General features: G+C 37.8%; 1 protein-coding gene across 1 annotated transcript in view; it reads left to right on the forward strand.

Annotated features, from left to right (window-relative positions):
- The window catches only part of Pde3b (phosphodiesterase 3B), a gene marked incomplete at its 5' end in the record, with an annotated part of 143,054 nt that extends 135,956 nt beyond the window's left edge, over positions 1-7,098 (forward strand). The window contains 3 exons of the mRNA XM_008853547.2: positions 1,896-2,057; positions 3,080-3,356; positions 5,142-7,098. Coding sequence (XP_008851769.1) covers positions 1,896-2,057; positions 3,080-3,356; positions 5,142-5,356 — 654 coding nt within the window. The remainder of the gene's footprint in view (positions 1-1,895; positions 2,058-3,079; positions 3,357-5,141) is intronic.
- Positions 7,099-13,217: the final 6,119 nt, after the last annotated feature.

Here is a 13,217-nt window from a genome sequence, read left to right on the forward strand (position 1 = left end):
TAATTTATGATTATATGATTTATATATTTAATAAATAGTTTAGCTACATTAGGGCTAACTTTTAGGAAAACACTTATAATTATGGTAATATGTCTTTAAATAGTGTTTCTTGTTATATTTTCTTTTGACACATGTATGCATTTTATTGTGGCTGTTTTTCAAATAGTAACAAACCAATTATGTCCAAAGTTTTAATGGGACGATTTGAGAATGTCACTCACACCAAGTGAAACCTGTAAGATCAAAGATGTGTTTCTAAGAAGCCAGTTCGTACCTACCTTGCCACACTGGTTACACCCTTGTATTAAGTGATGTTTTAACTGCTGACCTGGCAGAGGAGAAGTACCTGTGTTCTTCCCCTTGAGAACAGTTCATTCTCAGCAAGTGCTCTTGATGGATAATCATTATGCTGGGGAAAATGGGGAAGATCAAGCTCCTCCCTCAGAGAATTCCTCTTCACAGTGGAGTCTGGAATCACTGACCTAGAAGACAGAATACTAATAGCAGTATGTCCTGTGCAGTAGGGAAAGTTGAGGACCACCACCATAGGCACTGAGAGAACTGTGCCCTGTTTGGGCTGGCAGGAAGCTGCTGATTCCTGGATTTTTGTTTCCTAAAGGAAGCTGAACTTTCAGAGCCTAGAAATGGATAGCACAGAATTAGGAGTGTGACCTCCAATACATGTTGACACCATCATAATAAAACACAGTGAGAAATCAGGTGCCTTTAAAATGACTTCATAGCTGTATGAGTAAATTCAGTTTTATTTAATAATAAAAATGCATTTTAAATGCTTAAGTCATGTTTTGTAGGTGACAGATTGCCTAACTCAGTGCTTTGAATCTGTTCCTTGAAGACTTTTGAAGTTTCTTAAGAAAACACTGCGAGTAGGACTGTAGACTTCCCACCCCAAGGAGCTCTCCTTTTAAGTATCTTCTCCTCCTTCTTTCCCTTCTTCGTTTCCCTCCAGGGTTTACTGGAGTAGCCCCGGCTGGCATTGAATTCATATTCCTCCTATTTCAGTCTCCCAAGTGCTAGGATTCCAGGTATGACCCAGTGCTGCCACAATTGGCTTAACTTTTTCTGTGGTGGTGTTCTACAAAGTTTTCTTCTGATCACACGGTTTGGTGCCGAAATTGCACCAAAGCTCAAAAATCCATCATTGCACCAAAGTTCAAAAGTCCACCATCTGGACCATTCTCTTTACTTTTTACTGAGTAAATTTAAGTTCTTTAAAAGCATACCAAATTTACCTATCTAATGATAATTCCATCTACTTAAATAATGCTAATTAATATGTTAGCTTTTATTATGAATCAGGTATTTTTTATTAATCCTTATGGCAGCATATGACAAGATTAGTATCATTTATTTTATAGATGGTTAGATTTAAATGGGTTACATATGTTTTCTACTGTTAACATATTGAATATATTATTCTGAGTTAAAATTTAAAACCATAGAGTTGAGCTTCTAAGAACTGAATCACTTTGCCTTTCACAGCTATAGCTAACTCCTCCTTAGCTCTGTCAATGACCTTTCTTTGAGGTAAAAATAACTACAGTTCTTATAATTTGTTGATACATATGTACATATATTAGACATGGCATATACATCTGTGCAAGCATACATATATGTGTTATTATTCTCTATGATAATCACAAATACTGAAACCTGAGTTATGTTTTATAAAAAGCTATGCATCCTTTGAAGCAAAATCCTAGTAGTGCTTCAGTGGGAAATTTTACTCATGGAGGGCCATCTTCCAGCATACTCTGATTTTAAAGAAGTCTTTACTGGAATCTCTTCCTGTTTTAAGGTATTTGGTAAGAACAAACAAACATTAGAAAATGCCTGTGTCCTCAGAACCTAAAGTAATTCTGTTTTCCCAATAGGCCAACGATGTGAATAGTAATGGCATAGAATGGAGCAGTGAAAACGATCGCCTCCTGGTCTGCCAGGTGTGCATCAAGCTAGCAGATATAAACGGCCCAGCAAAAGTTCGGGACCTGCATTTGAAATGGACAGAAGGCATCGTCAATGAATTTTATGAGCAGGTAAGGTGGAACATGAAATTTGTGGGAGTTTGAAGAACTGCCCTGTGAAGAAAGCACCTTTGGATTTGGATAGCTACAGGAAGTATATAGGTTGCTTTGAAAGGGGGAGAGGGTGTTATATTTACTTTGGGTCTTAGTGTTTTCTTAGCTCTACCTTTGCTGCTAACATTTAATAGCAAACAAAGATAAATAGCTTACTGTCTGTCTGAAATAAATTGATGATACTCTTGACTGTACAAGTAAGGATAGACTCTGATTTCCAAGGTCACTTTCAACCTTGAGAATCTATAGCTTCCAACAGTTGATTGTCAAACGAAGTAGTTTTTAAGTGATTTTATGGGTTTTCTCAGAACACATTTAGAATATAAAGACATTTTCAACTCTGTTTTAGAAAGACTAAATTTCTTTGCAGAGAAACATCTACAGGGCAAAAGTCCTGACAGAAAATTAAAAATTAGAAGTTTTGAAATGAGTTCAGTATAGATACTGATTGGTTCTCAAAGACTCAATATAAACATGCTCTTTTTCCTATCTTTTTAAAATCTTGCCTTTCAAACAATCCTACTAATTGTATATAATTAAGCTTAAAGTTATTAGAGAACAGTAAACTATCAATAATGTTGACATTATAGAATATTGGAAGTTGTTAGTAAAGTTATTGATACTGTAAAAGATGTACATTTTTCTTAACTGAATATCAGCCATAGTAGTTGATATGAACAGAATGTGAAAATTTTGTTGAGGATTTCTCAAGTGGGGAAGTTCTTAGCTTTGAAAAGGTAGAGCATCCTTCTTTATCTGTGTTGGTAATTGATGCAAGTCTTCATGAATGCTAGGCAAGCACTCTACCACTGAGCCACACCTCCAGCCGTAGAGCAATTATAGTCATTGCTTTTTTTGTAAAAATCATTTTGATGTAGGCTATAGTTTTAAAAGACCTCCAGATATTTTAACAGCAAATACGTAAGGTAGTGGTTGATTTTTTAATATTTAAAATGCATTTTTCTTTTTAAAATGCTTAGGGAGATGAAGAAGCAAATCTTGGTCTGCCCATTAGTCCTTTCATGGATCGTTCTTCTCCTCAACTAGCAAAACTCCAAGAATCTTTTATCACGCACATTGTGGGCCCCCTATGCAACTCCTATGATGCTGCTGGTTTGCTACCTGGTCAGTGGATAGAGACAGAAGAGAATGATGATACTGAAAGTAGTGGTGGTGATGATGATGATGATGATGATGATGGTGGTGGTGAAGAATTAGATACAGATGATGAAGAAACAGAAGACAGTCTAAATCCCAGTAAGAATACAGAGAAACTATAATTTTCTTAATGTTATTAGCTGCACATATCTACTTAATTTGGTTTTGCTTTGTTCTCAGCTAAAGCTTAAGTAGTTATATCTTGAATACCAGTATCCAAATGTTCAGATTCAGAGGTCATGTGTTGAGTAACTGCTGTATGCTATGTCCTGTGCTAGTACTGTAACATAATGCGGACTGTTAGTTAATGAAGTAGCGTTTCTCAAGCCAGTGCTCTTCAACAGACAGGACAGGCCTATCACCTCATCTGAACCTCTCTGAAGTGAGTCCTAGCAACTAGCCCTTCATTTCACCTCCTCAGACACTTGTCCTAACCCTCAAGACAGCAGGAAAGCACAACTTCAAAGCAGCCTGCTAATCAGCCTTTCACAGGAGCTTAGGGAATGAATCAAAACAGCGGGGAGAAAAGGAAAACATACAGTCTCTGGTGTGGAGAAGAACCACACTGATAATAAGAATTTGAGTTATGTAGGACCATATTTTTTCTAAATAAGACAATGAGAACAAATGGAAAATAAAATAATCTCATCCTTGTTACCGTGAATGAAGTGCTATCCCTATTTAGTTTTTCTTTTACACATATATACACACAATCTATCTATCTATCTATCTATCTATCTATCTATCTATCTATCTATCTATCTGTCTGTCTTTCTGTTTGTCTGTCTGTCTGTCTATATATCTATATATCTATCTACGTATCTATATATCATCTATCATCTATATCATCTCTCATCTAGTTATGTATAATGTAGGCATCTGACATCAATCTATTTTTCTATTCATCATCTCTATGACCTATCATCCATCCATCCATCCTTTTGTATCTATCTATCATCTATCTATCTATCTATCTATCTATCTATCTATCTATCTATCTATCTATCTATCATCTATCTATCTATAGAGAGATAGCTAGAGAGAGATATAGAGATAGAGAAATATAAAATGCAGAGAGAGAGAGAGAGAGAGTTTTGCCTTTATGTAAGTGTACCGTGTCGTGCAGTGCCCACAGAGGCCAGAAGAGGGCATGGTTGGATCCCTTGGGACAGGAGTTACAGAACTTTTGTTAGCCACCATGTGGGTGTTGAGAACCAACCCAGATCCTCTGCAAGAACAGCCAGTACTCTTAACTGCTGAGCCATTTCTTCAGCCCCCTACTTCCCTCTTATTTTAAAGTGAAATTTAAATTATATCTAGCTAGACACTTTTTCTAGGTCTACTACAAATCAGAACTGTAACACAGTGAAAAATTTTATTCTTTTTTAACAAAAGTAGCATCTCCCAGGGTGTCATCTTCCAGACAGCCCTCCACCTACTTCAAGCCTAAGTGCTTTGTATTTAGGGCTACCACAGCAGACAGTACTCTTGGGCTAACTTTGTGATGGTGGCCTGGCTTTTCAAAACAAATACTACCCACAGAATACTAGTAAATGTATTTGCTTCAATACATCAAAAAGTTACAGGTTTGATATTCAACGTTGGATTATTATAATTGTCATCCTGAATTTCAGCACTGTCCCTTCCGACCAGTTAGTCCTCTCTATTCCTAATCTATTTTTATCTAGTTCACCTAATACCATGTCTCATTCATATTTTTGCTTGTCTAGATTGTTCTTCTAGAATGCAATCTCCATAGCACAGAGATTAGCTTTCTGTTTACTTTTCTAACCTCGGTGCTTTACATAACTACTTAGAATATAGTGGCACTGGATATTGGTTGAATCATACTTGCTTTGATATGAATATGTGTTAAATTCACAGAACCACAAAGAAGGAAAGGCAGACGGCGAATATTTTGTCAGCTAATGCATCACCTCACTGAGAACCATAGGATATGGAAGGAAATCATAGAAGAAGAAGAAAAATATAAAGCTGAGGGGAATAAACTGCAGGTGGAGAACACTTCCTTATCGCAAGCAGATGAGATCCAGGTTATTGAAGAAGCAGATGAAGAGGAAGAGCAAATATTTGAATAAAAGAAAATGTGTTGAAGAAGCCTGGGGGACTGTGCCCAGGGTCAGCTCATTATGTCCACTGTGCTGACTTTAAACTGACCATTCCCATGTGGACGGGCCTTAATACTGTGAGAGGATCCTTGCTGCGCTGGCAGTTTCCCACTCCTAAGCACTTTCATCACATGATCTAGGAAATGGTTCTTAGAACTAGGCTTCAGTTGGCCCATGTTGCAGAGCCTTTCCTCGAGACCTTCCCTAGTATAAAGACTGTCACATTGCTGCTTTGCTGGGTAGTGAGTGAGCTCTTATTTTTCATAGTGGGGGAGGGCTAAAACTAAAATCTCAAGTGACTTCAGTTTTCAAACTGGTGATGCCTTTATGAAAACAGGATTCATCTTGTATTTCCAAACGTATCTTTTATGCCTTTGTTTTGGGGTAAAAAACCTCTGTGTCTAATCCAAAAAAGAATCCATTGTGGCCTTTCTAAGGGATCCCTGCTCAATGCAATGTGTTGTGCAGTATGATTCTCTCAGCCAGGTTTAAACACGAAGGACTGAGGACCTTTGTTATATTTAACAAAATCCAGGTGCATCAATTTCTGATGCTTTTTATTGTTGTGTATAATCTACTATGTGTGTTTTATTTCTGCCTAGAGTATTCAGGTTTGCCATGGACATCAGAAGTCTAATTCTGGTCTTACTGACTTGTGTTCCACGGTTGAATTTTAAATGTGTTTAACAATGAAGGAAATTATTCTGTAGTCAAAACTGTTCTTTTATTCTTGCTCAGGATTAGTAATTTTGAACTTGTAGTTATAAATATAACATAGATTTTTCCAGAAGAAAAAATTGTCCTAATATTGTTAGCCATTTATGAAATGAGCATCATTTTTTTCTTCTCAGATGGATTTGAGACTAATTAAAACCAAGAAAAAAGAGATATCTGCCTTTTGCCTTAATGCAAAACCAAATGAAACTAATCCCATCAAAGATAAAGAACCAAAGAAACAATGAGTTTGAATGGACGTATATAGTAGCTAAATCATTGAGATTTGTGGTCATCTTTAGATCTGTATCTTACGTGCCTTGTGTCCTAGTGTCTGGTTATACTAAAACTGACAATATTTTTGTTGATTTCTTTCTTCTTTGAGAATATGTGGTAAAAACGACCTGGCACTACTTAGCAGTACTAGAACCCAGCTGAAAGACTAAGTTCAGAAGTAAATGATGGGAATACATCTTTAAATTTTATATAAAAATTTTTAAATAGTCTAATAAGTAATTTCACACAAGGCATATAAATAACCTCCTAATGAAGATGCTGGAAAAGAAAACAGACCACATTTATAGTTTTTATAAACCTTTAGAGTGTAGATATGTGCCATAATTGCAAAAAAATAGTTCTAAGGTTATAAACAAAACCAGCCCAAACTTTGTTTTTCATTCTTCAAGACCATAAAATATTTTGGAGCCATGCAGCTTTGTGGACAGTGAGCTATTAATTTTCAGTAGTTCCTTGATAGCTTAATGCTCGCCATTCCCTTCTGACCTAAAACATCTGAGTCATCTGAAAGATGGCATTCAGAGATCTATTGAAGTGTTGGGGTTTTTGATCCTGCAGGTTATCATAATATTTAATGATGCACTAAGCTTTATTTATTAAATGTGGAGTGTTGAGCCCCTTCCTGCCACTTTTGCTACCATTATTGCACTATTAAACTGGTCCCACCATATATTAGTAAGTAATAAAATTTTAACTGATAATCTGTTGAGTTTCCATACATATATATATATATATATACACACACACACCCTGTGCTTATATTTCTCTAACATTTATTTTACATCTTATATAAATGTATTTATGCTACTACTTCCTTTTCTACAAAAACAAATACGTGTATAAGATCATACATGTACAAACATGTATAATGAGAATCAAATTTCGATGCCATTATGTTATTTAAATTTTCTGTTGAAATAATTTACTTTAAATTCTATTTTCTTGAAAGAAGCACATTTTTTTCTAAAAATTTTACAGGGGTCACAGATTAGACTCTATAGACATTATTTATAGAATACATTAAATGGGGGGCAGTAAGGGGAAGTGCAAGTAGGGAAGGGGATGTAGATATCGTATTACTGTATGAAAATCATAAAAATTCAGTGCACGTTTTATTTTAAATTACAGGGAACTAATTTGAAAATTATCCTTAAATTTCTTAACCTTTGCCTAGTAGACATAAGTCAAAGTATCCATGCTAAATGTTAAGGTTCATGATTATAAGGCATGACTGAGCATATATATATATTAAGTACACAGACTCCTATAGACAGTCTTACTTGAGGAACTGTCATCATAAGCTATATTATGTCTTTTGTGGGGGATGTGCTAAGGATTGAGCGCAGGACTCCCTGCCTGCTGTGTAAGCACTCTGCCCTTGTATACCTCCAGCTTATATTACAGGTCTTATTCTGGTTGCTTTGGAATCAGATTGTTACTAGAATTTTAATCATGAGTCTGCTATTATTGTAAGTCACTATAAATATCTGTGTGCTTACTGTCACTTTTTTCTCCACAGAAACCTATCTTTTGAAGTTACTTCATTATCTGAAAGCTGTTTCTTGCTATTCTCACTTTCTTTTTGCTGTGAGCCTTGTCTGCTTATTTGTATGAGAGTCTGGCACTGCTTAGTCAGAAATTCCCTCTAGATTACATCTCACAGGAACAAACGTGTCAAAAGATATGGTGAATAGCATTCTCTCTGGTTCCGTTACTGTAGTTGCCAGGCTGTGAACAGCTCTGAAGGGTGTGTGGCATAGCCATGACAGGCGATGCATTGATGGAAAGCTTCTCAGAGCATGGAGCTCTCTGAGCTCAGCACTGAAGTAAGTTAGCTGGGATAGGATTGGAGTGAGGGCGAAAGACAGCATGTACAGAGGCCAGGGAGAAGAAACCGTCTCCACATTAGAGAGGCCAAAAGATTTAGGGTGGCTGGAACACCAGGTGTAAGTGGAAATACTCGGTGAGAGGTGGTGGTGAAGTCTCTGGTAAAGCACGACCTGCCCTTTAAACTTCACCCCCAAGGAAATAGGGAACCAAAGATTCTGTTTTATGGGGATCACTATCATACTGTCTTGAACTGTTAAAAATTCTAAGAAGCCATCTCACCCTTAGCTCCAACAGTGTAGACAAAGCAAAAATGGAATCACTCTTCCTAAATGCTGCATAGTCAATCTGAAACTTTAAGAAAACAAGTTACCAACAGACTTTTTCTGACAGTGCAATAAGGGAGTCTCCTGTGTTTTAACTTTAAATAAAGAAGGAACCTTCTGCTAACCAGGTAGTTCTTTTTTGTTGCTCTGTTTCCTTGTTCCCTCCTTACAAAAGCCCACTGTCCTGCCACAGTGGTGGAGCGATCTTTCTGTATTTTGTAGAATGGAGGCTGCCCTGATTTATATATTGCAAATAAAAGCCTCTAACTAAATGTGTTACAATTTTTCTTTTTAAAGCTCTAATTTTTGTTCTTTCCGGACTAGAAGATTTAGGAACAGGGAGATCTGAGGCATCATGGCTAGGATAGATTGTATAAAAGAGAAATGAATGGTCTTGGAATTTAAGCCACAGAATCAATTTCCCTGGCAATTGGATAGGGTAGAGAGGAAGGTGGTGAGGGTGACTATTGGATTTCTGATTTGGAAAATCTCAACGTCTGTTACTGAGAACACATCACAAGAGCAGTACATTTTGGATGTGGTAGAAGGTAAGGAGATGAATTCAGATTGGAACTCCGATTGAAAGGTTTGGTAGATTCTAGATTCCAGTGTATTTCAGTATAGGTGTGGAGTTCAGAAGAGAGATGTGGGCTAGATGTGTGGATTCAGATGTCAACAACAAACATTTGATAATGAAAACCACAGGGTGGAGTCATGATGTATTTTCCTGGGAAGAATAAGACTAAGAATTGTGAGACAATTAAATGGAAAAGGAAACCTAAGCGAAAATTGCTGTAGAAATAGGAAGAAAAAGAATAATTTGATAGAAGCCAAGGTAAAAGCATCTTTCAGGAAGGAAATTTGAGGACCAGTGAGATGGCTCAGCAGGTAAAGGGCACCTGCTGCCCAGCCTGAGTTCCATAACCAACCCACATGGTCGAAAGAGAGAATGCCTGAAAGTTTTCCTCTGACTTCCACACATGGAACTACACACTACATGTATGTGCGCACACAAACTCTCTCTCTCTCTCTCTCTCTCTCTCTCTCTCTCTCTCTCTTCTGTAATGCCAGCTGAGGCAGGAAGATTACAAGTTCAAAACCTGCCTGGGCTACAGTGAGTTTGAAGCCAGCTTGGGCTACAGAATGAGATCCAAAACAAATCAAGGCATGACCGGGGATGTATGCTGTGCATGCTGAATACTACCTGAAGGATAGAATAATGCCAGTAATTAAAGTCTGAAAATGTTCCAATTTTAAGCAAGACATTATCACATGTACCATTTGCACAGAGTATTTCTCCCATTAATTGAATGGGACAAAAGCCAGAATACCACAGGTTAAAAATGTTAGAAACTCAACAAGGTAGGCTTCTGGTACTATGAGAAATTAAATAACGCACCTTCCCATAACAGAACTGAGTGCATTGTTCGATGTAAATGTCACTATCAGTTTTAACATTCTGCGAAGTTGCACTTCATGCTGCACGGAAGTAGTAGCTCATCTGTGAAAATATTCTGTCTTGCAGTATACATGTAAATTGTAGAGTCTAAATCTTAGGTCACTTAAAATGGTTTTGACTCCTTTAGCAAACAACGTAGTAGTATTGATACCTGTTTATTCAGCAGTAGCTGAGGAAAACTAAATGACAGTGCAGTAGGAGACATGGTCTGGAACTCCCACCACCAGCCTGAGGAGTTTCCTTTTTTAAGGACCTCACTCAAGTAGAGCTGGGTCCTTGACTAGCTGCAGAAAAGCATTTCAAGATGAGCCAGTATGAAGCAGAGTTGGGGTTTATTAGAGGTTTTTTGTCTTGTTTTGAAAATAGGGTCTTTCTAGCCCCAGCTGGCCTGGAACTTAGTATGTAGACCAAGCTGACCTTGATCTCAGACATCCACCTGCTGCTGCCTCCAGAGTGCTGAAATTAAAGATGTGCACCACCACACCCAGCCCTAAAGAGGGATTTTTAACATGATTTAAGCCTGTGGTTTAACTGGGAGGCACCCAACTCAGGGAAAGTATGACACATCCAAGTATGAGTGTGGGCTTTAAGGAAGAGGTGTACCTGAATGGCCTAGCAGTAACATGAATACCACTTTGGAGGCTCTAATGTTAACATTTCAAAGAGTACTTAAGAAACTTTTCCCCTCCTCTTTTCCCTCTTTTTTTGAAAATGAGATTATTGGGTGGTACTGGAGATGTCTTGGATGAGATTACAATTTGATGATAAAATCAGGGGGGTCAGAACAGGTTACACAAAAAGGCTGAGACTTGTCTTTTACTCTAAATGGAGTTTCTTGTGAGATTCTTAGAAAACCAGTTTTACAGCTGGGAAAGGAAAAAGATCTTACATGCCTAGGCCTTAAGCATGATTCACTGCTATTTTAACATTCTTATTCGAAAATACCCATATGTAGAAGCTAGAGAGATGGATTAGTGGTTAAGAGCATGTACTGCGCTTGTACAGGACCTTAGTTCAGTTCCCAGCACCCACATTGGGTGGCTCACAACTGCCTGTAACTCTAGCTCCAGGTGATCCTATGCCTAACTCTTCTGGTCACCTCAGGCACCTGCACTCATATGCACATACCAGCCCCCCCAATACATCATTTTAAAAAGTTTAAGTAAAATCTTAGAAAACATCTCTGCATAAAAAAATATTGTATCTATGTTGGCAAATGTCACAGCAAATGTTCATTGTGCAGGAATTCTTGATGGCAGGTAAGAGGTTTCAGCCAGACTCTGGGGCAAAGGTCTCCTTTCCTTCTCATACCCTCATAATATCCCTTTCTACCCTGCCTCAGAACCACTCAAAACCATTTGCTTAGTTTTTTAACTGACTTGAGGTTCCAATGTCCTCCACATTCTGAGCCACTATTCACAGTGAAAGTCTATTAGTATTAAGTGTATTTTTCATTGGCTGCTACAATTAAGCACAACTCACTGTAAATGATTTTTGGAAAATTACGCAACTTCACTTTCATGTGTGTGTGTGTGTGTGTGTGTGTGAAGAAATTCCGGTATCATGATTGTTGCTTTCATGTGTTGGGAATATGGTGACGATTGATTACTGGTAATCCCAAACACATTTTTAAAAAAGAGCTATAATGCCATTACATATTAAACATAATCGTGTGTCACATTTGGTTAATAAAATAATTATAAACTACTGTGCCTTAGAGGCGTGGTCCACAAAATTTTTGTTTGACTGGTTTGTTATGCATTGGTAATACAATCTGAGAGTTGGAAACATACTGTGGACACCGACTTGTAGGATGCTAAGTGACAGTGAAGAGTGAATGGGTCACACAGGGCCTCTTTCACCATTACAGCATGAAAAGCAGCTCTAAAGAATGTATGAAAAGTGTTTCTGTGTCCCAATATAAAGTTCTGAACACAATTTGAAAATAAAATTCTTATGTGACAAAATATTAATGCTTCCCTCCACCCATTTAAAAGTGTAAGAACCATTTTTAGGTTATGATCCATATGAAATAGATGGCAAGCCAGATTCAGGGTAATTTTTGAACACTAGATCTGTTTTCTTAAAGATGCAAAATATTCTATTTCCCTGTTGCCTAACATTAATTCCTGTTTTTTTTTAAACTTCCACTATCTTGGGTTATTTTCTAATTAAAAAAAAAATGGTGTGCTTAGTCTAAACATTTATTTTATTTTATTTTTTTTTTTTTTGTCTTTTTGAGAAAAGGTCTCTCTGTAGCTGCAGCTGGCCTGGATTCACTATGGACACCAGGGTGGCCTCGAACTCACAGAGATCAGCCTGCCTCTGCCTCCCGAGTGCTGGGACCAAAGGCGTGCACCACCACGCCCGGCAACATTTCACTTTTTAAAAAGAGTACCAAGTCTGTGAATTGTTTTCCTCAGATTTTATGTGTATGAGTGTATTGCCTGCATGTGTAGAACAAGGGTGTCGTGTAATATGTAATACCTGTGGAGGTCAGAAGAGGGCATTGGGTCCCTTGTAACTAGAATTATGGGCAGTTAGCTGCCACGTGGGTGCTGGGAACCAAACTCAGGTCCTCTGCAAGAGCAGCCAATGCTCTGAATCACTGAGCCATTGCTCCAGTCCCTCATATGCAGTTTTAAAAATGATTCCTTACAAATCCTTCAATTTTGTTTTCTGGTTTTGTTTTTAAACCCCATCTTCATAAAAATGTGTATTATTCATGCTTTTGGAACTTATTTACTTTTGGTTCATTATATGCCTAATTTTCATGAACTTTTCAAGGCACTTGTAAAAGTAGTACAGAACTTGATACTCATCAGCTCCACATTACCAGTAATGTATAGGTCATCTGTGTTCTCCTCTGCACACATAAAAAGCCAGGACATCTTGGTGTTACTCATCAGGTACTATTCATCCTACTGTTTTGAGATGGTCTCTCATTGGCCTGGTACTTACCAAGTAGGCCAGGCTAACTGACCACCCAGCCCCAGGAATCCACCTACTTAGCTTCCCCAGTGCTGGGGTGACAGATGTACACCACCACACTGACTTGTTTTATGTGGATTCTGGGGACTAAACTCAGGACCTCATACTTGCACCGTGAGCACTTTACCAACTGTGCCACCCCAGCCCCATACTGTCTTTTTTCATCCACTTGCCGTAGAGTGGGAGCAGTGAAGACTGATTTCTGAACTGCTGTATT

This window comes from Nannospalax galili, unplaced genomic scaffold (genome assembly GCF_000622305.1).
Source record: "Nannospalax galili isolate Female #2095 unplaced genomic scaffold, S.galili_v1.0 scaffold44, whole genome shotgun sequence".
In the NCBI taxonomy this organism is placed as follows: domain Eukaryota; kingdom Metazoa; phylum Chordata; class Mammalia; order Rodentia; family Spalacidae; genus Nannospalax; species Nannospalax galili.